The 24,974-nt window shown below is 38.9% G+C and overlaps 1 protein-coding gene across 6 annotated transcripts in view; it reads right to left on the bottom strand.

Annotated features, from left to right (window-relative positions):
* The window catches only part of DOCK10 (dedicator of cytokinesis 10), a 251,705-nt gene that overhangs the window by 131,550 nt on the left and 95,181 nt on the right, over positions 1-24,974 (bottom strand). For all 6 annotated transcript variants that reach the window (XM_069466706.1, XM_069466724.1, XM_069466686.1 and 3 more), the window contains exons 2-3: positions 12,040-12,159; positions 267-356 (exon numbers count right to left, since the gene is read on the bottom strand). In XM_069466706.1, coding sequence (XP_069322807.1) covers positions 267-356; positions 12,040-12,159 — 210 coding nt within the window. The remainder of the gene's footprint in view (positions 1-266; positions 357-12,039; positions 12,160-24,974) is intronic.

Raw genomic sequence — 24,974 nt, 5'->3', positions numbered from 1 at the left:
ATTTCTCAACATGGGGATCTTAATTGAAATAAAAACAAAAGAAAAGAAGATCTAAAACTTGAGCAGTCACCAGCTAACGTGAAGTGATTAACAGGGAGATGGAAAGCCACCTACAGGTGATGAAGGTTGAAAAACACTCGCTGATCAGAGCACTTGGAATTTCGTATTGAAAAGGAGAAGAAGACAATAAAAGTGAATTGTGTTGCGAATCCCCTGGGGAAAAGCAAAAGCTTTATGAAACGCAGCATTGGAAGCATCACATTTACCTCTTTCACCAGCAAGTTTTCCGCCTTGTGCTCTGCATCTTCAGGGACGGTTGAGTACAGTGTTCGGATATCCCAAGAAACCGTGGCTGTCTGAGAAGAACAATAAAAAGAAATGAAGTCCTCCAACTTAAAAGTATTGGGTAGATCACTATACTGAAAACACAAAAGAGAAGTTATTTAGATCTTAGCATTTAGGGATAACAGAAGACAGAGAAACTTCTGTGGTTCTTGCCATTTTAATCTCTAGGAGAGAAGATCCACACAATCCTTTGACCACCACTGCCGGCATTACTGCAGGCACTGTTTTAGCAGTGCAACTCATAATTTTAAGGTCAATTTCCCTCTCTGCAGAAAACAAAGATTTGGGCATCTCTATATTTTTATTTCAGCTTATTTCTATTTGAAATCTTTTTAAAATTGTTGCTGTTAATGCTTAAATAAATTTGACATGAAAAAGAAAATTTACAAAATCAGCATTATTTTAATAGTATTGTAAATAATCTCTTAAATGCCAACAAGGTAAACTTAGCACCTTTTGGAAGCACACTGTGTGTGTGTGTGTGTGTGTGTGTGTGTGTGTGTTTATCCACAGTTAGAGGTGGGAGGGAAGAAAGACTGTTCAGTAAATCTGGACCTTGAAGAAAATAGGTCATGTTTACGGTGTCTTTATTTTTGTTGAAATAAGCAAAATATTTTCCAACTTCCATGCTAAGCAAACAACAATCTATTAAATGAATATACATAAACAAATATGTAAAGTACCTCTTAAAACATCTAAAAGAGAATTTCATAGGTTATTTCTTCTTTACATGCCTGCAGTCCCATGAAGCTGGGGAGTGTGAAATGCCCTAAAACAGCAAGTTTCCATCTCCAGACATCAGCTTTCCTTAGTCTGTACTACATCTTGATGGTTACAGGGATGCTGAGATGAGGAGTCTGCAACATCCATGGTACCAATGGTTAAGGTCTTGTATGTTGCACATCCCCTAATCACAAATGATTCATCAGGGTTTCTAAGGCACTAAATTAAACTGGTTTAGATGAGAGGCATTTTTCTAGGTTAGTTGTTGGAACAGTTGATAATCTTAAAACCCATCCTTAGTTTTGGAGAAGATGGGTAGGAGAAGGTAGAGGGAGTTAGTCTTCTGTGTTCGCGTCACCACTGTCAGCTGTGCCACCAAAGGCAGTGTCCTTCCCACCATTCCATTGCTTCCAATCCTTGACTCTCATTTTCTTCAAATCCTCCTTTTCTTCACTCCTCATGTAAGCTCCATGAGGGCAAGACACTTTGTCTGTTTTGTTCACTGCTATAACTTCAGCACTTAAAAGATTCTTTGTTGAATTTATGGAATGTGAGTATATATAAGTGTGTTTGGGGTGAAGATGTGTGAATGGTGTGTGGGAGCACATATGAGAGTGTGTGTGTGGTGTGTGTGGTGTATGTGAACACATATGACTGGGTGTAGTGTATGAGTGTGTCTGTGCGATGAGTGTGTGGGGCGCATGTGTGTAGTGTGTCAGCATGTGTATGTGCATGTGTGAATGGGTGTGATGTATGAGTGTGTCGGTGTGAGTGCATGTGTGTGCGTGCACATGCATATTGGAAAGCATGGGGTTTAGACACTATGAAAGAGGAAGAATGTCATGTGGCTCTAACAAGATTACAGGATAAAAATAATGAGAAAACAATGTTGTGGATACATCACGTGGTAAAGATAAACGCTCATCCTAAGACATAGCTGTAGACTGAACTCCCTGGGCCACTGCATTTGCCCTGGGATTTGACTGCAGCTGTATCAACAGAGTTTGGAAGAGCTATGGCTGCTACCAATTCAAACCACGTACAGACAGAGGGAGCAAGTATAGATACATAGATGGGACAAGAAATGGTTGCTTCTTATGTAAAGTATGATAGAACCAATTTAGATCTTATTATTTATAGTTTATATTTTTAATTCCTTTTGAAATTCCTCCTTCAAGTTGCTTCTTTTATGTTACTGTATTAGAAAAGAAACAGTAAAGAAATGCTATTGAAAGTTAAGAGTAGAAGATTAAGAATCACACCTAAATTGAGCTTTGTGGATTATTGCTAGATTTCAATTATCTGGGATGACTTTGTTTCCTGTTTGGACAGATAACTCTCAAATATACAGGGTTACTTGCTTGGCTCTCAGGGAATATTACATATTATAATCTACCGGGAACATCACAATTTTCTTTCTCTAATTCAAAAATTTTCTATATTATGGCCATTATTTAATAAAATTTTTATGCAAAAAAAGATGCAAGAGATTCATTCCTCTTTCTCATTATCCACCTAGAGTCCTCCATTATTTGCTTGCCTTTTTTTTAAATAGCTGCTCTAAAATACTTTAAGTTTGATGGAGAGTAGGGTAACATGGCTCAAAATAAAGCTTATAATAAAATAAAATGTAAACAATAAGATCTAAATTGGGTCTATCATACTTGACATGTGAAGTGACCACTCCTTTTTCCATTTATGTAAACATATTGTCCCACTCAGCTCACTGGTCTGTGGCATAAAAAATAAAGCGAATACTTAGTGGATTTAAGAAGCTTTTTTTGTTTTAATGGTTAAGTTCCTAGAATGTGGGTTCAGGTTTCCTATAATAATAGTGACATGGCAGCTTGATTAGTAATGTCATATAGCAAAGATAGACCCCAAAATACATACGCTAATGCTCATATGCAATACATGAGACTGGGAATTTATGCAGGTAGGGTAATAAAAGCTGCTTAATGGTGTGTCCAATGCCTATGAGTGATTCCTGATGATCTCTAGTTATTATGAACCGATGTTGACTCTTTACTAAATAAGACAAATGGGGCTGAATCATGCTCATGGACCCATGTGATAAATTTGAAACATTATTTTACAATGAGTGGAGTTATTGCATATCTAATTACCTTTCACAGAGTACCCAAGTTATAAGAAAAGAAATATATGTACAATGCATGCCTTAATTGTATTTTGTTATAATACTGAAGTATTTGTCTGAAAAAAAAAAAAACAAAAGGCTTCCACAAGTTTCAACTTTAAAAATTGTGGTGCTCCAATTCATTTAAAAAAGTTCTTTAGTGTGCCTCCACTAAAGCAAAAATAAATCGATCAAATAAGAAGAAAACTATAAAGAATCATAGTTGGTAAGTGTATTAATATGGTTACAAAGAATTTCTTTTCTGAGAATTAGATGTTTTCAGACCACTACAAATTGCCTTGGCCACAAGAGACTTCCTGTTCTCTTTTATAAACCCTCTGGTCTACAATTAGTATAGCTCAATAGCATGAAATGGATCTGAGACTGCATTGGAACCCGGCTGAACTTCTCTTTCGGTGGTAGGGTTTCATAAGGAGCCTATTGTCTGGAAATCAAGCATTTGGAAATAATAAAAAAAACTGTCATGAAGTGATGCATGCAGGCCCGTGTTTGTAATTTCAGATCTGTTATATTCAGACATCTTCAACTGTGGCCCTGTCACCTTCTGGCTCTTTCCACCCTGCAGTGGGAAGGCTTTGTGGTTTTGTTGCAGCCACCACTCTGCCAGCTACACTAGCTGCAGAAGACTCACTCCAAGCACATTGGGGCTATTTCTCAATTGTCTAAAGACCATTGTCAAAGTCTGAAAAAAAGAGCTGCTTTTCCTACCCTAGGCTGAGAAAAGCTTCCTCTGACAGTATTGTGGGTTCCAGCTGCTCAAAAAGGAGGACAAAATGATGATGTTTAAAGTAATCAATCAGCCCAAGTTGAGAAGTCAACGAGCCTCACAAGAGGAATGATTGACTAACGCTTACGATCAATTCCAACCTCAGCACACGTTGGAAAGTAATCTTCACCTAAATTTCTCAGGCACTAATATTACCTTTTATTCTATTAGAGAAGATACTTATATTATATTAGTTGCTTGAGAAGCACTTTTTACCACATTCAGAAGAATATTATTGCTGTGATTTTATCTTACTTTTTTTAATACTTTAGTATTAAAGAGAATATCGCTTTAGTACCTTCATTGTACTTTAAAGAGAAGGCCCTTCTTGTTTTGCTGGAGTTAAACTGATTGGGAAATGCACAAATAATGAACAGTTGTCCATGACTGGATAGTAGCCATCATCCAACCAATTCAAGCATGGTGATTTAGCATTACAGTATTTAAGTATACTTAAATATAATTAAGAATATATAAACATAGTAAATATATAAGTGCATAAGAAGTTGCTCAAGATGTTTTACTCTTGGACTGACAAACTGCTAAGCAAGTCATTTCACTTCTTTTTCTGTGACTCATTTTTCAGGCTCCAAAATGTTTCTCAATTCCTCAAAGCAGGTGAGGACAAAACATTATACATATGGAAAAATGTGAGCATTAATAAAAACAAAGGGCTCTAATAACATAAAGACACTTATTGCGTCAGAACCTTCCCTCGGCAAGGACTCAGAGGCGGTGGTCAGAGCTCACTACCCAAGAAGGCCCCTACCACAATGGGCTCATTCCTGCAATGGTCCTTGCCCAGGCCCCTCTGCCTCTCAGAAAATCCTCTTCCTTCCTCATTCTTTCCAAATCTCAGGTTTCATATAGGTGCCATCTCCTTTTGAAAATCTCTAATTCCTCCAAAATACATTTTATCTTCCCTGAACTCTATTACTTACGATGTGTATCATACATGAAGTCTGGAGCTTAGTTATAAATATTTGAGACTCAAAAGCTATGCTGCTGATGAATTCAGCCCGTCATTTTATACATGTGTTTTATCATTCATAAGCAAGCCACACTAAATGTGCTTTGGGAATAAAATATAACAATTAATGAAATAAGTTTGGCCACATTACTTATTGTTCCTTTGGTATGTTTTGTTTCTTCGTTTTAAATAATAAAGAACTTGAAAGCAGACATATGTTTTTATGATTCATTTGTATCCTTCTTCTGGCCACCTATAGGACCTCTACCCTAATAGACAGAACAACCTGAATAACAGTGTAACTGAAATATAATCAGCATACCATAAAATTCCTTTTTTAAAAATAGAATTCAGTGGTTCTGAGTGTATTTACAGAGTTGTACAACCATCACCACTATTTAATTTTAGTACATTTTCATCACCCCCAAAAGAAACCCCATATCCACTAGCAGTCACTTCCCACTTGCCCTTCTCCCCAGCTTCTGGCAATCACTAATCTGCTTTCTGTCTCTATGGATTTGCCTACTCTGAACATTTCATACAAATGGAATCATAACATAAGTGGTCTTTTGTGACTGGCTTCTTTCGCTTAGCACAATGTATTCAAGGTTGATCCAAGTTGTAGCATGTGTCAATATTTCATTCCTTTTTATGGCTGAATAATAATATTCCATTGTATGGATATGGATAAACAAAATGTATTCATCAGTCGATGGACATTTAGGTTGTTTCCAGTTTGGGGGCATTATGAATAACGCTTCTGTGGACATGCATGTACAAGTCTGTGTGTGGACATACATTCCTAGTACAATCACACACAGAACAGAGTCTCCACATATGCATACTGAAATGAAGTAAGCAACTAGAACTGCTTCCCTCAGGACTAACATTCTAATAGCGTCACTCCTTGTGAGATTCAGGGAGTTGATATTAATATTTCCCCTAACCTGTGGTGCACCTTGAAGCATCTGGCCAAAAGCATGCCGTTTAGACAGGCACGAACAGCAAAAGTCAAGGTGCTTATGTTTGACTTCTGTCCTCACGATTGCTCTACGTCCTGGAACAAGAGCCTTTCCAAATCTTAACTTCATTAGTTTGTAAATGAGAGGAATATTATAACTCAGAAAGAATCTAATTCGACAAAGACTATTACTTAGCTTTCCACACTGCAATTCTGTTGTTCTTGCATTAACATTATAAATCATTTACAGCTTGCTTTTTAGGCTCAGAGGCCATGGATTAAAAAGAGGTTGAGATTCCTATAAAATGTTAAGCTGTGTCTCAGAAAAAAAAAAAAGAAGAAAACTTATGACCTTTCTGCTTTGCAATTTAAAATATATTAAAGTCTTTCTGCTTCCGCTCCTAGAATGACCCATGCGGTTTATTCTGGAAGTCCCCATACACCAGCTGCTTTTTATAGCTAGAGACACATTATGAAAAGAATAAGCCGTCAGTATATTATGAAATCCACCATTCACTCAATTTTAATAGCAAGCCAGTGAAAAGTGCAGGATGCACTGGGGTGCCCTGGGACACTAATTGTGACCTAACAATATGAAGATGGAATTTAAGAAGATAATGTCACTCTTTCGACAGGTGATTTCAGTTGTGTGACACAGACCTTTGACTTTGAACATAACCCTGCCCGGTGTTGAAAGTCTAACTGTTCATGGGTAAGGGCTGCTTCTTGTTCATACTGGTACCTCGATACATACAGCTTAGATCACCAAGTGGTCCATGAAGGTGAGTTTAAGCAGAGGAGTTTTGGTGGTGTGGGCAGTATTGAAACACAGCGGTAAGTGGTCTTCCTACGCAGTGTGCAGTATTTCCAGTTTTCATACATCAGAACTTTCTTATTTAAGGTTTTCTACCTCCTAGAAATGATTCCACCTCAGGATTTCACATTTTCTGCTCAGCAAGAAACTCATTTCTGGCTTTCTCACCTTTTGTTCTGTTATTTTGCATCAGCCTCTACTTAAGTGAACCATTCAACAGTATGATTCAGCGTGTCCTTGAAACTGTTCTTTTCAGCCCTTGCTTTCTTTGCCTACTTTACTGAGTCACACACTTTGGTGACTAAGTTCTTTATTTTTTGGTCTTACTACCAGCTTCAAAAAGAAAGATGAGAAGAATAAGAGTAGCAAATACAATTTTTGAAGTATTAAGAGTATATTTTTTGCAATGAATGGGTTAATAAACGCATCTATGCTGCTTATGCCCAGGAAATCATTGACACAAGTAGTGCCGAAGTTCGTACTGCCTAGTCCCAGAACCCAGGAACCACAGTCTCCACCTGGAGTACCAGGATAAAGGCAAATGCTTCACCTTCAGTTCCTTAACTTGGAAGAAGACTATTTTAGTTCAGGTTCAATGATTTCCATTGAGTGCCCATGAACCAGACATTGTGTTGGGTACTTGAAATACAGATATGAACTGATTTCTCCATTGCCTAGTAACGGAAAGCAAGTGACTGAGTGAATAGATACATTAAAGTGTTAGATGGAGGAAGATAACCTTTGTTGACATCAGCTACGTACCAGGCACTGTATTAGAAGGAATCATGTTCTTAGTGCTGTTTATTAAGGTGATATGTTGAGATGTGTCAAAGAGGAAAGTATGATACTAAACCATTTTCTTCCTCATCAAGCAAAGCCAATTACTTCATTCTCTTTATTTTTGAGAATTTCATTTGAGAATGGCCTCATGGTTCCTCGAGATACTCAAAACGTCAAAGTTATATTCTAAAATAATAACCTGCATGTTTCTGAAAGACAATTCATGAAATAAATATTTATTTTCCATCTGTTTTGTGTCAAGAGCTGCTTTCATTACTGGGACTCTCACAATGATCAAGACAGAGGACATCCCTGTCCTGCTAGAGGTTACAATCTAATGGCAAGAAACAAGTGACAGAAGAGTGAGAAAGCAAACTGAGATCCTTCCCAGTAGTGGCAAGAGCTACAGAGAGAAGCAGGTGGGGTGATGGGATAAAGGGGGTGTGGGGGAATGCAGGCTGGAAGTTGGGATGTTTATTTGAAGAGCTGACATTTGAACTGAATCGTGAAGGGAAAACAGGAACCAGTTGTACGGAGAGCAGAAAGGCCCTATCATGGGGAATAAGCATGGCAATTTAGGGAACAGAAGGAATGCTGGGTGTCTGTGCAGTGACCAAGGGAAACACGGCTAGCAGATGAGGGGCTTGGGGGTCACCAGGAGCCAGATGACAGAGCTGGGAAGGAGCTGGCTCTGACCCTCAAGGCAACAGGAAGCCGCTGAGAGGTTATAACCAAGGGTGCAGCATTATCTGATTTGTGTTTCTAAACCCTTCCTTTGGATACTGTATGTCAATGAATCAGAGCAGGTCGAGGGAGAAGGCAGGGAGAACAGGTAAAAGCCACTTCTGGGGGTCCAGGCAAAAGAGTGTGATGGAGGCCAGCAGAGTGAATACGGAAAAACTTAACGTCTATGTTCGCAATGCAGCAATACTGCCTTGGCAAAAAATCATCTTTTCAGTGTACCAAGTACCAGATGATGCCCCCATTTCTTGATATTTCTGAACCATAAGCATGCTTGATCAACTGACTTTCTCATCCATATACGGGTAAACACAGGGCTTTTGCTTTTCTTGTCAGTCTCACAGGTCTAGGAAGTGCTGTTCTATATTCGGCACCTTGTGGGTGCTGAATAAATATTGATTAAACAAACCGAGTAATGAATCATGTCTGCTGCAAGCGTGGGTGCTTGGTAACGTGAAAACATAGAAGTGGGATGGATTCTCCAATCTGCAGGGCAGGAACTGGATTCACGAGCTTTGGAGGGAGTTAGGGAGAGTTGGAGCCACTGCCCTCCTTCCATCCCGCCATGCCTTAGGATTGTAGTGGTCATTCTACGACCACTTTCCACTGGCTGAGTCAAGACTGTCCACACACACCCCAGAGGATCCTCACTCACTGCTCAAGGAGGAGCTAAGGAAATGATGCACTTCCCAGGTGCACAGAAGTTTGCTGTTGGTGAGCAGTAGCCCTAAAACGTAACGTAGACTGTGGATGGAACAAAAAGCATCAGAGGACACTTAAAGAAGTGTCATTTATACTCCATAAAGAGGATGAGAAAAAAAAATGCAGTTATACTGTATAGCAGGGATTGGCCCCTTGTTCTATAAAAGGTCAAAGAGTACTTAGGGCTGCACGTCTCTGTTGCAACTCCTGCAAATTTGTTGCAACTCCACCTTTGTATCATGAAAGCAGCCATAGACAATAGGTAAATGAATGCATGTCAGTGTTCAAATAAAACTTTATTTACAAATATTAAAATATGAACTTCACATAATTTTCATATGTTTCATACATTTATTGTTTTCCTTCAACTATTTAAAAACATAAAAAAACATTCCTAGCTCATGGGACATACAAAAATAGACAGCAGACACTCATGTGCTGCAGTTTGCCAAGCCATACTCTGTACAACAGGAAAAAGGGAGAGTAATCTATCTGAATAGTATTCAAAAATTGGCAGTTTTATGTAGAAATAATATTCAATACTATTCTTTTGTTTGTCAGTTGCTTAATGCAAATTAAACTTTAGCCATTTGTGGGACATGACGTTTTGTGATAATAAGGATTAGGTGGCATCAAATATCTCTGAGCATCAACTTATTGGAAGCCACTCTGCCAACTGGCCTCCCTGCTTCCTCTGCGCCCTGTCACATGTTCTCCACACAGGGGCCAGATGAGCTTTTAATAGTACATGCCAGGTCATTTGTTCCCCTTCTTGAAAAACTCCAATGACTTGCCCCTTGCCACTTGCATTGAGAATAAGACGCAAATGCCTAATCTTGACCAGCCACACCAGTCTCCAATCTCAGAGCTCTCCAGGGCCTTCCTACCAACTCTTCCTTCAGCCTGAAACACGCCTTCCCCGGTTTCTAGCATGGCTGTTCCTCCTTGAGAATTCTGAACTCAGCTCAAATGTCACCTCCTCAGAGGGGCCGTCCTTGTCCTCCCAGCCCAAGGTAGCTCTCTTCCCTTAGTCAGTTTCTATCACACTGCCCTGTTTTCTTTTCTTCATGGAGCTGGTCTTTATCTGAATTATCTTGTTAATTAATTGGTTTAATTATTTTTTTCCCTGACTTCTCCCACCAAGAGATAATTTCTGTCTAGTCACTGCTGTGTGACGGAACAATGCCCAACACTCGGCATTTTTTACATATTTGTTGAATGAGTAAAGGAAGGAAATAGTTTGGGGTATGTTTGAGAATGGTATATTTAGAATTGTGCTAGTATTTTACCCCAGTTGGGAATGAGGGTGACTCCGTATGATGGCGCTGGGGTGGGGGAAGGGAAGAGAAATGAGCTAGGACTGATTTTGGAGAAGGCCTTGGGCCATGCTGAGGTGTTTGCACTTCCTTTGGAAGACAACAGGGAGCTACAGAAGGTTTTAAGCAGGCATGGAATAAAATAGTTCAGTGTATTTCTTGGAATGTTTGCACTGGGAAAATAAACAGTATGTTATTATACGCTCTGTTACACCATTAAGGATGGCCAGGGCCAAAGAGTAATCAGAGACAATGCTCAACTTAAACGAGCACAGAAAGATGCCAAAGAATAAATTCAAATTCCGTGCAAATATGACATCCCATCTACATTCCTCCACTCTTTTTTTGAGATATGAAGCCTTTGAGTAGTATTTGACATATTTCTGAACGACAGAGCTAGAAGGAAAGATGCTCCAGGTTTCATGATTTTTGGTGATGTTTGACAGAAAGAGGCTGTTCGTCAGGTTTACCTTCAGTCCGAAAAATGAAAATGAGGATGTGGAATTAAAAAAAAAAAGTGCTTCAACTTTAGGCTTACAGTTCAAGCCCTAGTGGCTTGATCCAACTACGGAAATGAGATTTCTGTGTGAGATAAGCCTCTCTCGAAATGTGCCAACACTAAAGGAGAAGCCATTTAAAAATTTTAAAAAAACAGACTGGAAGAGTTTCTTTCTTCCTATTTACAAATCTGTCTCCTTTTTTCCATTATTTTTCATACTTGGAACAGAAAATTACTAACTTCTACATATCTTCTTTTTCATGAATCCACGGAGGAAGGTTAAAAAAAAATTAACCCGTTAGAAGCCAGAAGTCAGATTTGCCCCAATGGTGAGAGAGAAAACCGAAGTTTGAGGCTATTTGAAGAAAGTGTGGGGTACTGAAGCCCACACTCCCCGACAGAGGTTTTCACAGACAGTGGCTATTTCGCAGGGTTACCCTTGAGCTGCCTTCTCACCTGCTTTAAGATGTTGAAGTTTGTGATGTCTAAGACTAGCTTTCTTTTAGGAGAAAAAACAGCAAAGTTTATCAAGTGCCCATTGAGATCTCTGTTTGCATAGTTAGATATTTACTAACAACCTAAAAATTTTTAAGATGACCAGAAATACCAGAATGCAATGTCTGGAACATGTAGGTGCTCACCATCCATAACTTTATCCTGCTTGTCTCCAAAAGGCATTTCCTTTTTATTTATTTTCTCTACTGCCCTCAGGAGCAATCTATGTGGTGGTATGCACTGTCCTAAAGGGGACATATCTCAGACTGTAAATCCTTCCACGAGGATGTTTTTGCCTACCTTTCTTTGCCGCCAAGCTTCAACATCTCCTTAATAAAGGCAAATCAAGATTAAGGGTGATTTTTAAGAATTGCATCTTTTGTGCCAATAGATTCCTGCCTTTGCTGTTGGTTGGTTTCAGTTGCTTGGAAGCTTTCACTTAGAAATGGCCTGAGGGAGGAAGTGCTCTGTGAGTGCAGGGGAGGTGGTGGTTAGAAAGTGGGACATTGGTGGGGACATGAGCCAGAGCGCCAGGCAGCATCCTGTGCCACTTCTGTCCCAGTGCTTACTGCCTCACTGAGCCTCCAATCTTCCAACTTGAGGAGGCCCATGGGTACTTTCTGCTGCTGGATGTGGACTCCCACTGCAGAGACTGTGACGCAGGGTGGCCCCAGGAAGAGGCCTCTGCTTCCTGAATCTACGGGGAAAGACAGAGACCCAACTTCTGGGGCCCTCCTGAATTTAGGTGGCATGAGACAAGAAGACTTACTGAAAAGTCGTCACTGGGGAAGAACAGGAGATCCTGAAGAGGATCATTCCGATAGGTCTTTTCAAGTTCTTCGATGACAGTTTCATAATCCAAAGGATCAAGGAGCCTAGGCTTTTCCTGCTGTAGGAAAAGAAAATATGATATTAGTCACCTGCAGGTATCGTCTCCCTTCTTCTCGATGCCTGGCTGGATTTCATTTCTTAGTTATCACAGGGGCTTTGACATTGCACAATCCTTCCAAGGGAGTCACAGAGACTCCAGGAGGTTAGGGCAAAGTCACCTAACTATTATTTCTAGATCTGAAATAATTTGAGAAGATCCTGAAATGCCTGACATCTCCCTCAGAAATTCAAGCTGTTCATATCGAGTCCCCCGGGCTCACCATATCCAGCCCTATCACATCCACAGAACAGATATTTACATAAACTTCATCGTTGTCAGCTGGACATGGTGGCTCACACCTGTAATCCCAGCCCTTTGGGAGGCCAGGGTGGGAGGATCGTTTGAGGCCAGGAGTTTGGGACCAGCCTTATCTTTACCTTTATCTTTGGCAACATGAAGAAAGACCTCTGCTCACTTGCTATAGTGCTATGATGATCATCAGCATTTTTGCTGAATTAGATACTTCCTTGTGGGTTCTGTGCACGTCAGTTTTAAAATGTTGGCATCTTGCTAGCAATCAAAGTATCACAGGCTGTCTTAATTGTCACTGAAGCATGGATCCTGTGTCAGGATTCATTTCTTGGCTTTGAGCCTCTTTGGCTCTACTGAGAGAAGCTAGATCATTTTCAAATAAAAGTGGACAACACAATTATTTTGTACCCAATGTGGTGAAAATGGACAAGTGTGACAAAATAGCCAGATAGCAATACTGCAATAAAATCCCAAAGCCAAGAGGAAATGCACTCCCCTCAAAGAAGCCTCCCACACTGCCAAAAACATAAATGCTAGAGGAAGAAGCATTCTCCCATATGAACCCCATTCATAAATAGGGTTGACATGTTTGCTCCAAACTGTACAGAACTTATAAAGTGAGAAAAATGGACATTCCCCCCTAAGAAAACAAACAAAACAGAAAACCAAGGACACAGTCTGAGACCTGTAGCCCTTTTGATGAAGGCTTTCTGCACCTAAATGAAAAGGGGTGGTCCTCTGGGTTAGTTTTGGGCTCCTAGAAGCATGTGTGATCACCATGAAATTTTGCTGTTAAAGTGATCTCATAGGTGAAAAAAAAAGATTTCTTTTTCACATCAATGACAACAGACATTTTCTCTCCAATCCTTCAACACCCACCCTCCACTTGCCCCTCCTCCTCATTCTGCAGAGCACACAGACTGAGCTTTGATTTCTAAGGCTTTCTTTGGAAGATCTCTGCTCATAAAGCCCTAGAAACTTTCACTGACATTTAAATAATTGCTAATGGGCTCCTCAAAGTAGCAGTCAATATTTGTTTTGATGATTTTCCAAATATAAAAAATAAAACAAAACAAAATATGAGGCTCTCCATGCACTTTCTGCATTACAAAAGAAAAAGAAAAAAAAACTACATTTCACAAATGCTAAGGGCAATGCTAAGGGTAGGCTAAGGGCAATGTAAGATGTTTTCTCTGGAAGGCCCTTCAAGTGGCTAGATTTAGCAAATAAAAATACAGACTCCACACAATATTTGGACAAAATAAGAAATTTAGTTGACCAACATAATCTATTTAGTGAAAGAACTGTGAAATATTAAATATTTTGAGGTAGAAGGTACAGAGACATGATGGCATGACTTATGTAATTAAAAAGAAAAGTCTTTCTAGAATCCCTGCCTAGAATATTATTATTCTATTTAGATGTATTTTAAGTTTCAATTCCTTATTTTTCAGGCAAAGGTTAATTCCAAGGATTACAAATTGATAGCTCAAAGGGCAATCGCAGGCAGACGTATACGAGGATGGAGGGATCAGTGAATTTCTTACTACTGCTCTGTGTAGAGATGTTGAGTGAAACTGGGCATGTAGCAGCATTGATTTACAGCTTTAACAAGGGCTGGGTTGTCCCTCCTGAATTTAATGTGCCTGATTCTTTTGGAAATGCACCAACAGGGATAAGGTATGTGCCAAGATTACCCTGAATCGGATTGGATTTTTATAGTGCTTTTTACTCTTACTCTCTTTCTCTCAAATGACTAATGAATTTCATTAGCTATTCTAAAGTCACTTTGCATGGGAAAAGGCACCCACAGTACCTGTTATTATGCATCGGGGCTGGTGGTGTGCTGCAGTGGTAAGAGGCCCTATTCTTATACAGTATGAAGAGATTTGTTTGATCTAGTTCCCCAAATCCACAACTCTCCTCCAAATCAACTTCACAGTAGAAGAATGGGCTCTTGCCACAAAAACAAATGCTTTGTTCTCTACTGATTCCATAACTTCTCATGGCCCAAGGGTGGTGAAACTGCCATCTCTTTGATAGTCCCTGAATGCCAAGGGCCATTCAATTGGTTTGAAACATGCAGACTGTGCATGTCTTAACTAAAGATTTTAATTTCAAGAACACAGTAATCCATTACAGAGAGCTGAATTATTTTCATTGTTACAATTCAAAGTCAAATGGGTGAAGAAATGACACTGAAAGAAAATAAGCATCTGAAGTGTGTATCACTGAAAAATTACATGATTAAATTACCAACCCAGATATTTCTCCAGAATAGAAGTACAGTCTAACTAAAACATAACCTAGACTATCCAGCCCCTCATTATGGGAAAGTCCAAAGTTTAAGGGAGAATGTGATTATAGGTTTTCTATGTTAAGATGCAACATCAAGTGTGACATACACCATAGAACCAGAATTCCAGGGTTTCCAGTTCTGGCATTGTCACTTACGGACCATGGAACTTTGGTCATGATAATTAAAATCCCCATGTCTTAATTTCTCCATCTGTAAAATGGCTTAGTAATAGTTCCCTCATAGGATTAAGTGAGGTAGTATTTGTTAAGCCTTTAGAAGATCACCACACTTGTAGTACTCATTACATAAGAGTTGAATAGATGAAGCCTGCAGATTTTAAATTTTCACTAATCAGGGATTTAAAACACCTGTATTATAAGTTTAATGTCTATAAAGAGCAAATAGTAGGCACTCAGTAAATATTTGTGGAATAAATAAGTTTACATTTTTTTCATCTAGATCCAGCTGGGATTCTATCTTAAAGAACAAGCAAACATATAATCCAAGACTAATACAAGGATGTCTTTGCAACTTTATCTTTGTAACAAGATGGAGAAAACATGTTCACCTTAATACCAGGGGGATAAGAAAGGCAGGTAGGCTAGTGGGGCCCAGTAAGTGAAGACACCAGTGCTGCTGTTCAAAAAAAGTGGATTATATTTTTCAGAGAAGCATGTGTAGTGGAGAGAGGCTTAATGCTGCAATCGGCTTTGGGAAGGACATTCAAACTAGCATAGGGGTTGGAGTAAATCAATGAATAGCTGTGCAGTACATGCCAGGAATTTACTGAACTCTTCAATCCTTTAGGAGAGTTAGTTAACTCAAAACATTTTGCACAAGATTTTTTTTTTTTTTTTGAAAACATGAGGAGGCTGGAGTCCATGATCAAGATGGCAAGCATTGCTACAAAAGAAAAGATAAAGAAAGGGTACTACCTCAGAAGGAAAGAGGTCAAGGTCATCTTGACAATGGTTCCAGATGCACACATATCATGACATTAGAGTTTAAATCCAGAATGCCTAGTAGTAAGGCTGGAAGGGGAAGACCAGCTAAAAATGAGAAACAATAGATCATCGTGGATAAGGAATGTTTAGGAAATTATGGCACAACCACCCTATGAAATAATACATGCCCTTCAAAACTGAGTTTTTTGAAGTTTATAATAATCAATAAAAGTGAAAATAAAAGTTATACAACAGAACTGTACAAGATGCAAAAAAAAAATAAAGAAAAAATATTAGAAATATAGATCCAAATATTATCAGTTATTATGTTTGGGTGGGACTGATATTTAGGATTTTGCTATTTTGATTTTTCCACATTCTCCAAATTTTCTATAATGAACATGTATTTCTTTCACCACAGTGAGAAGATGAACTTGGTTTCTCAAAACTATCGTGCCTTCCTGGAAACACTGGGGAGTTATTTGATTTTTAAAATTGTTTCCCCTTTGAAAATCCACCAGAGAGGGAGCCTAAAAAATTCAGAGCGAGACTTCACATAAAAGTTGAACCATTAACAGCTTCACAAGTAATTAAAAAAAGATACACAAAACCCTGGGGAAAGGAAACCAGGGAAAATAATTACAGAATATGTATGTGGTTCTAGAAGCTAATGTCAGCAGAGGAGAGAAGCACAATTAGCAATTTAATAACTAATGTATTACTATTTTTTTTAGCTCTATAGGGAACCATAAACATCTAGTAAGTTATTTAAACACGCACATGCATTGGCCATTGTTTCAAGGGCTTAGAAGTCAGAATCTCCAGTTGGAAGTTCCAGGTCTGTTCCTTACCAGCTACGTGACTTGGACAAGTCATTAGAGACTTAGCTGATATCTGGATAAATGGCAAAAGGTTAATGCTACAAAGATCAAGGAAATGGAATATGTGAAAGTGGTACATGAATCACCAAATACCAGACAAATATAGATTCGCTTTTATTTGAAAATGACTGAATGTTAACCTACATGTTTTACCCAGAAACATATAAAAACCAAGTCAAACCAATCATCCAATCAAGACAATTACACTAAATTCTTCCTGCACCAGGAACTATACTACAAGCATCCATATTTATTATCTATATTTCATTTAAAAATAACCCTGCCAACTAATGATTCTAATGGAGGCAAAAGAAGTAATAATACAAGTAAGAGTACTGAAATAAAAAAAGGGCAGTGTCCCCTTCCCAGTACCACCTGAATCAAATTAGGCTCCTCTACCTCCTGTGCGAAAAAAGAAGGCAACCTACCTAGTTATGTATATCAGCAAATTGAAAGTGACTTTGAAATTCTATCTTTTATTTTCCTTAAGAAATGGCCTAGAAAATATTTTCATGTATTTATACTTGCAGATCAAAAGAGAAGGATTAAATTTAGGATTGGTTTAGTCTTAAACTCATTAGCTTTGCAAATGGAAATATCTAAAGGACAATCAGTGTTGTAGATACTCAGAATTTCTTTCTGTAGCTCACAGATACAAGGTGAACTTGTCAGCACTGGGGAGCTAATCAGGTAGGGGATTGATGGAATGAGGCAGAAAGAGCAATTTCTGAGCAAATCCCTCCTGTCTGAGGACTTATTCAGGCTGTAAATGTCAAGTGTAATTAGCTAGCCAATTAGTGACTCATCATTGGGGTTACTCTAGTTTTGTCTATCTGAATTAGTTATTCTTGGCACTCCTTTTCATAATATCTGATCTTTTCAAGAAACACGATGAAGAGTTTTCCCCCTGCGTTTGAGAAGTTTCATGTTCTTTCTGTGACATGCAGTATATTCCCTGGGATTCCCTCACTCTTTCACAATCACCCCTGTCCTTTCTAGATATCTGAATCTTTACTCTCAATATTCAGAACAGAATTAATCCTGTATCTGAATGCCTTCTTCAGTGTGCAGACTATCACTCTGGTTAACAACACAGAAAATCAAACAAACAAAAATAGATGTTTAGTTTAGGACCAATAGAGTAGGCTCTATTAGAATATCACATGGTAATTATTTTAAAATTCTCTTCACATCTTGGCATACAGACAAGCAAATAACCCACGGGGTCTTTTGAGAGACCCTAAAAAGAATTCCAATCTTGAGATCTCCAAAACAAATCAGAAAGAACACAGCTGTTAACTAATTTCAGTGTTATGAAGATAATGGATTAAATATCTTAGAAGAAACAGAAGATCTACATGACACATGGATTCTTTAGACCTTAACTTAATCTAGGACCTTTTGGCCTTAGTGTAATTGGAATGGAACCAACTCCCACACTATTTGTGTTTAAAACAAACGGGAAGAGCGGAGAAAGTCCAAACAGCTGGATCTACAGCCACAGCTGTCAGCCTGCGGTCCTGTGACGGCCTTTCATCAGAGGGACGTTCCACTGGACAACCTCGCAAATGTTTGAGATTCAGAAAACAGGACTAGTTTTTCTCAGCAAAAAGGAAATGATTAAGTAAGGAATAAACCATCGTACACTGACCCTTTAACCTTCTCTCTGTCTTGAACCACACAGTTTCATGAGAATGGAAAAACATTGGCTAAATCAAAGTTAAGAACTGCACAGCTGGGCAAACTCAGATTAAGCTGAATTTGGAAATGGTTCCCTTGGTAACAGAGTCAGACAGCAGTAAATCTCAGAAGAAATCAACCAGTAGTAACTCTTTGAATGTCTTAGTCCATTTCAGTGAAATAAAGCAGGTTAAAGTTGGTAAAATATAAAGCCCTTTGCAAATATAAGGGATGATTAGTTCATCATATTCAACACAAACATGATAGTTAGAAAAATCAGAATTTTCTATTTTGTTAACTCTTAACTTCATTAGTAAAAGCAAGGGTACAAATAAGCCTTACAAGTTTTATGATGTAAGGTGTACTTTTAATTTGAATTCAGGCCTGGCAGTTTTATTTTCTTTTTATTTCCTAACCATATATATCGCTTATAAGCACATCAAAACTCACACATCTTTGTATAGAAAATGAAAATAAAAAATTAAAAGTGGCTGCTTCCCTGTATGATACTGGTATTTGTAAAGAAGTAGAAAATTTCCAAGAAGATCCAAGTCAAATTAAATTACATGTCTCATTTCCTTTTCTAGAAACACTTGAATGATAATAAATATAGTTAAAAATACAACACAACCCAATTATGAGGCTGCCTGACACCAGTGAAATTAATGCCTTAGAGCAAACTGTGGGGTATTTTGTATTAATTTCTATGAAGGCTGTGATGAAAGCTGCCACCAGCTTAGCCTCTGATACTATTTTAGTACTTTTAATAGTCACACAAACGAACTTTCACTCACAGGTCAAGTGGTGTGTGTGTGTGTGTGTGAGTGTACACACACATGTATACATGTCACACACACAAATTAAATAGTTCCGTCAACAACATGCATCCTATATTTTCAATAAATCTTCCCATAATGATAATCAGCCTATTGTTTTATTTGCTTTCTTACCTGTGGCTACTTGAAATTGAATATACACAGTGGATATTTGTTGTTTTTCGGCCTACACAACACCCAACCTGCTTTCTGTGAATACTAGCATTTGAATTTCCTTTTGAGGACTTATTTTTCTCCCCATTCCCATAAGGAGCAGTCTTGGTGGGTCTGATTATTAAAAGAGTCCTGTTTTTCTGGGGTCAATGGCATGTGATCCCAGCGAGGCCCATTCAACTCCTCCCCTCCCCAGAACTCTAAATCTTGAGTGGAGGGATGCAAAAGTTGAGAAAAAGATTGGAATTTGTTCATTTCTGAGGCTGCACTCGTGTGAGACTGTCCATTAGTTCCCATCACCAAGACCACCTCTATTTTCCACTGTCCTGAGCTTCTCTAAGTCCACTCTCGGTTCTTTCCAGAGCCTGTTTCTCCATCGTTCCTTCTGTCCTCTTTTCTGGACCGTGCCTGTTTAATGGAGTAGGTTTCTAATGCTTGCAACTAAAGAAATCTAATGAGATATAATACAAGGAGCAGCACCTAGAGAAAGGGACTTTTACTTTCTCAATTTGTGTTTATTTGAATTTGAATGTCCTTAAAGGAGGACCTATTGTAGCCAATGACTCTTGTCTTTGAAGTGTAGGAATTCAGGCTTAGTAAACTCCCGAGTTACCAATGCATCCCAATACCATCTCATTCTGTCAAAAGTACATCAGGCACCACGCGTCCTGCGAATGGGGGACTTAAGTACCTTCTTAGTTCCAAGGGGAAGCATTCAGTGCAGACTGGATTTCTAATTTTCCACTAAGCCTAACTCATTCAACTCATCATTCTCCTATGATAGCAGGACACCTGGAAACCAAACAATGAATCACAGTCACATGCTATAATTTTGCTTTCTATAGGAGGTAGGTGCCTGGTGCTGTTGGAAGAGCTGGCAGACCCCTAGTATAGAACACACCAGGCATCTCTAAGCCATTGCTGGCTCCAGATCACCTTCCTTCCTTCTGCTGTTTTCATCTTAAGAGTCACTTTTGCTATATATGTTATAGTAAGAGTGATTCTTATGTGTTTTCTTGTAGAAATAACACAGTCAAGCCAAATAATTTAATAATGATAGCCACAATAGGCACTATCATTTTTTATAATTTACCCCATAAATGGTAATAAGTTATTATTTTTCTACTATTTGCCATTATTAATGGCAAAGATCATAAGTATTTGGTATCTTATCTCATTGAATACACACATCAATGCTAGAAGAGATCATCATTGCTTTTTTGTTTTTAATAGATGAGGAATCTTGGACTTTGAGGACTTAAGCAACTTGGCCAAGTTGATGGAAGAACTGATATTTCAACTCAGCTCAGTTTGAAGCTGACAGTCCATTCCACTCCTCTCCACCCCACCAGCAAAGAATATGGCTTTGCAGGAACAGAAGACAGAAAACTTTTTTTCTCCCCCTGTTGGGAAGATTCTGAGTATAGTTGAGGGTACTGCTTCTGCTCCCTTTGTGAGTTTCTGCAGCAAAGGCCATTAGAAGGCGAGGGGCTGGTGCGAACTCATGGCGCACCTCAGGGCACAAATGGTAGGGACAGAGGACAAAAACATATTTATAGGAGGATAGGAAAGATGAAGAGAAGGGAACAAAAAGGCAGATTTGGGAACCATATAATGAATGCTAATAATGCATGTGTCAGCCTCCACAATGGAAATTGTCATTAGTTGAGGGCATCTTTAAAATCAAAAGGTTTTGTACCACTGGCATCATCCAGGAAATAGAGTTGTGGGGACCATGACCTTGCTTCCTGTCCATGGTGGTACTCCCCTTCTCTAACAAATGGCCCAGCTCATGTTCAGAGAGTTGGCTGTCTCCTGGTTTAAGTTTTCTCCCTCCCTTTACCATCAGCCTGGAGGAAAGTAAGGTCATTCTTGGTTAAACTGCAAGTATTTCTCCCAAGTCCCCTTTGGAAGCAGCTCTCTGAGGCTCTCTGGCGCCTGAGCTCCCTTTTGTTGCAGCTCACACCCAGAATCTTCTGATCTGTGTTCACCTGTGATTCTTAGGCAGATCGAGTTCCAATGTACACGTCTCCATTTCTTGGATTGAGTTCAGATCCCCTGCCTACTCCTGCTTCTCTGCTTTCTTCAACCTGTTCCTACGTAATGTTCATCGCTGCTTTCTGTTGTGTTTCAACCCTGATTCAGTCTCATTTCATCTTTCCTGGAAACAGCATCCTGATTCCTGGGACTCCATCCTGTACTTCCTTTCAGTTAACGGGCTCAGTACACAATGGCTTAAATAGGCAATACCCTCTGAATGTCTGTATGAAACAAAGAGTAATAGTAGATAATGAAGCACAGATCACCAGGCAGGGAGTCTGTTCACATTAACATGGAAGATTAGAGGACAAAAAACTGACTTTTTTTTTGTTTTTTTGGAGACAGAGTGTCGCTTTGTTGCCCTGGCTAGAGTGAGTGCCGTGGCGTCAGCCTAGCTCACAGCAACCTCAAACTCCTGGGCTTAAGCGATCCTACTGCCTCAGCCTCCCGAGTAGCTGGGACTACAGGCATGCGCCACTATGCCCGGCTAATTTTTCTATATATATTTTAGTTGGCCGGATAATTTCTTTCTATTTTTAGTAGAGACGGGGTCTCGCTCTTGCTCAGGCTGGTCTTGAACTCCTGACCTTGAGCGATCCACCCGCCTCGGCCTCCCAGAGTGCTAGGATTACAGGCGTGAGCCACCGCGCCCGGCCCAAAAAAAAAAACTGACTTGAAAGACAACAGCACAATACAATATAAAATGACATACGAACGAGATATGTTAAAGCCATTCAGCTTAGATCCTCTGCCTGTAGTTTTCATTTCTATTTTCCTATTAAGGTGCTAATTGGCACTTTAAAGAGGAGAGGATGAAGTTTCATGGATATCCAAAGTTTTCCAAATATTTCAAAATCTTGCAGATTAATGATCCACAAGCCAGTAACAACTTAAAAAAAATCACATTTATTTAAATTGACTTGCATATTTTTATGACTGTATAGATGATTGATATGATAATTCAACTTAATCGTGTTTTTAATCTTTCTAAATTAGAACATACAACTTAAGAAATTTTCTTTTTATTGACTTCTTATGCACCAGAGATCATACTGAATGATTTTAGTAACAAAAAAAAAAAAAAAAAAAAAAAATTAGAAAGGCAGTTACAAACAAAGCCAGCAACTGCAGAATACCATACAGATTTCAAAAATTAAGGGAAGTAGTTCTCTTTGGTGATCTAACATGTAAATTTCATTTCCTTAAACTTTTTGCATAACGCAATTGACCTCTGTCAATTATATGTTGTCTGTGATAAGTGGATTAAAATATGTGAAGGCATTTCTTAGACAATACATTTGCAAACTGGATTAATAAGAGAAATTTCATACAATTTAAAAATCCAACAGAGTAAAATATAGAGCCTCAAAAAGAATTTGAATAAAACAGAATACACAAAATTGTCAATCTGGATCAAGGGGGTATTGGGTTGTATAATTCTTAGGAAGTCACAGAGTTCTGGATAAGCATTCTAGATTACTATGAAATTAACTCTTTTCTAAATATGCCTTAGAACAAGAACTGACTTATTGAGTTTAAAATCTACATGATCATTATCAAAACAGATAATCTATGATAAATTATCTCCAACAGTCATTTTTTTCCTCCTTTCATCACAATATATGAGAACATCCAAAAGTTCAGAAGAAGTTATTATTTTCCCTTCTCGACTTTAGGACTCATCTTCATCTGTGGGGCATTTTGTCACTTGAATTGCTTCTTCTTTATCACCTACTGAATAGACTCCAAAGCCAGTATAAGGGATTTTGGTTTAGATTTTAGAAAGCTTAGCTGAGTGTGATGTGGAAAGTTCAAGTTGGCTTTGGTTGGGTCAACGAGAGAGATCTGGGATTGCCCAGCACTCAACTTGATGCAATTCAGAAGTCTGTTGACTGAGTGATTCTGTTACCAAAAAAGGATCCCAGGAACAAAGTGTTCCCTATAAACCAGTGGCTTCAATTGTTGCAGTCACTGGAAACCCAATCTCACTGTCCCTTTTCCCCTGCCCTTGGAAATATTTTACTTGGTTTTAATAATACTACATAATATTTGTAACTCTCGTAACTTCTTACAGTGTTCAAACCATACTCAGAATGTACATTATCAAACTTAATTCGTAATAAACAATCTCAGGACAGGTATTATTATGAGTATTTTTCAGAAGAGAAAACTGAGGCTCAGAGTGATTTAAGTAACCTGTCCAAGTTCATATAGATGGTAGGCGAGGGAGTCAGACAGAATGACCCCCACTCTCCACCCCAAGACATGGGTCTCAAATCCTAGTCCTCTGATTTCTCGTTTTACTTTCTTGGATTCCAAAATGAAAATCACATCTCAGGATATTACTTAAGGAGGGATGAAACAATCCTGTACTCAAGAGAAGAGACAACTTGTGAAAGCAGATATGCCTATCCTAGGCAGACCAAAAGCAGGCAGCGGCAGCAGGAAAGTCCCCCGTGCCTCCCATGGAAGATGACAGTCCCTGTATGAATGATCTTAATTAAATTTGAATGCGTTGCTACTGAATGCTGTGGGGAAACACACATCCTTACTGGCTGCTTTTCCCATGGTACTCAGTAGCAATACATTCAAATTCAATTAAGATCATTCATAGAGTGATTAGCTTCATTATATGGTGAGATACCAGGGACGGTGCTCTTGCCAATACTGTATGTGTGGTCTGTGTAAGATAGACATGTGGTTCTCCTGTGTGTTTTCTCTTTTATTGGACAAAAGAAGTAAATCTCAAGGTGACATAACCCACGGTATTCTTAATTCCATGGAAAGAAATGTAGCAAGCAAATTATGTTTTTTGGACTGGTCTAAAGGTTAAAATAATCTCAAACCACACAAATTTTTGAAACCGTTATCCTCTTTTAACAGGTTAACAGTAAACACCCGATGAGGCCCTGTAAGGGCCAGTAGGGAGGATATAACTGAGCTCCTATTTCCGGCCAGCGAAGGGGAAGACGTTAGACTCAGGTCTCTGCACATTCGAGTTACCAAATACTGGGTGGAAAAGACCCAGGCTACAAACCACGGGAACATGGTTGAGGGGCCCAGTTGTGTTTGCTCACCAACGGTGAACACGCACGCCTGAGATGGAAACTGAACAAACAATAACACAGCACCAACCCTATGAGCCAGACCTCTAATAAATTCTGGTTCATGTTAAATTAATGCCAAATAATTGTAAGTACAGAGACAGCCACTATTAATTGAGAGGCAGTATACTTGTACCTGGTTTTGGTCTGTCAAAGGCTGAGTCACTATTCATTAATTTTGTTTTTCATATGCATAAAACTATTCATATATATATGTACATATATATAAAGCTGCTTCTGGTTTTAGATTAAAGATACTCATATGAACAAAGATTCTTTCCTCTCATAACAATGGCTGTCAGTCAATCACTCTCCGGCACAGGGGACATCTGGCAATCTTTGGAGATGGTTTTGGTTGTCACAGCTGGGGAGGGTTTGCCACTAGAAAATAGTGGCTAGAAGCCAGAAATTTGCTAACCATCCTTCAATGCACAGGGTAGCCCTCCATAAAAGGGAATTTTCAGACCCCAAATAATAATAGTACTGAAGTTTAGAAACCCTATCCCGAAGAAAGCAAGCAAAGCTTGAACCAGCCTGTAAAATGAAGCTACCCAATAATGCTGCTGCAGCCATTTATCATACAA

This window comes from Eulemur rufifrons, chromosome 1, assembly GCF_041146395.1.
Source record: "Eulemur rufifrons isolate Redbay chromosome 1, OSU_ERuf_1, whole genome shotgun sequence".
NCBI classification, from domain to species: Eukaryota; Metazoa; Chordata; class Mammalia; order Primates; family Lemuridae; genus Eulemur; species Eulemur rufifrons.
The sequence above is the reverse complement of the archived record's forward strand: the minus strand, read 5'-3'. Positions and strand labels throughout refer to the sequence as shown.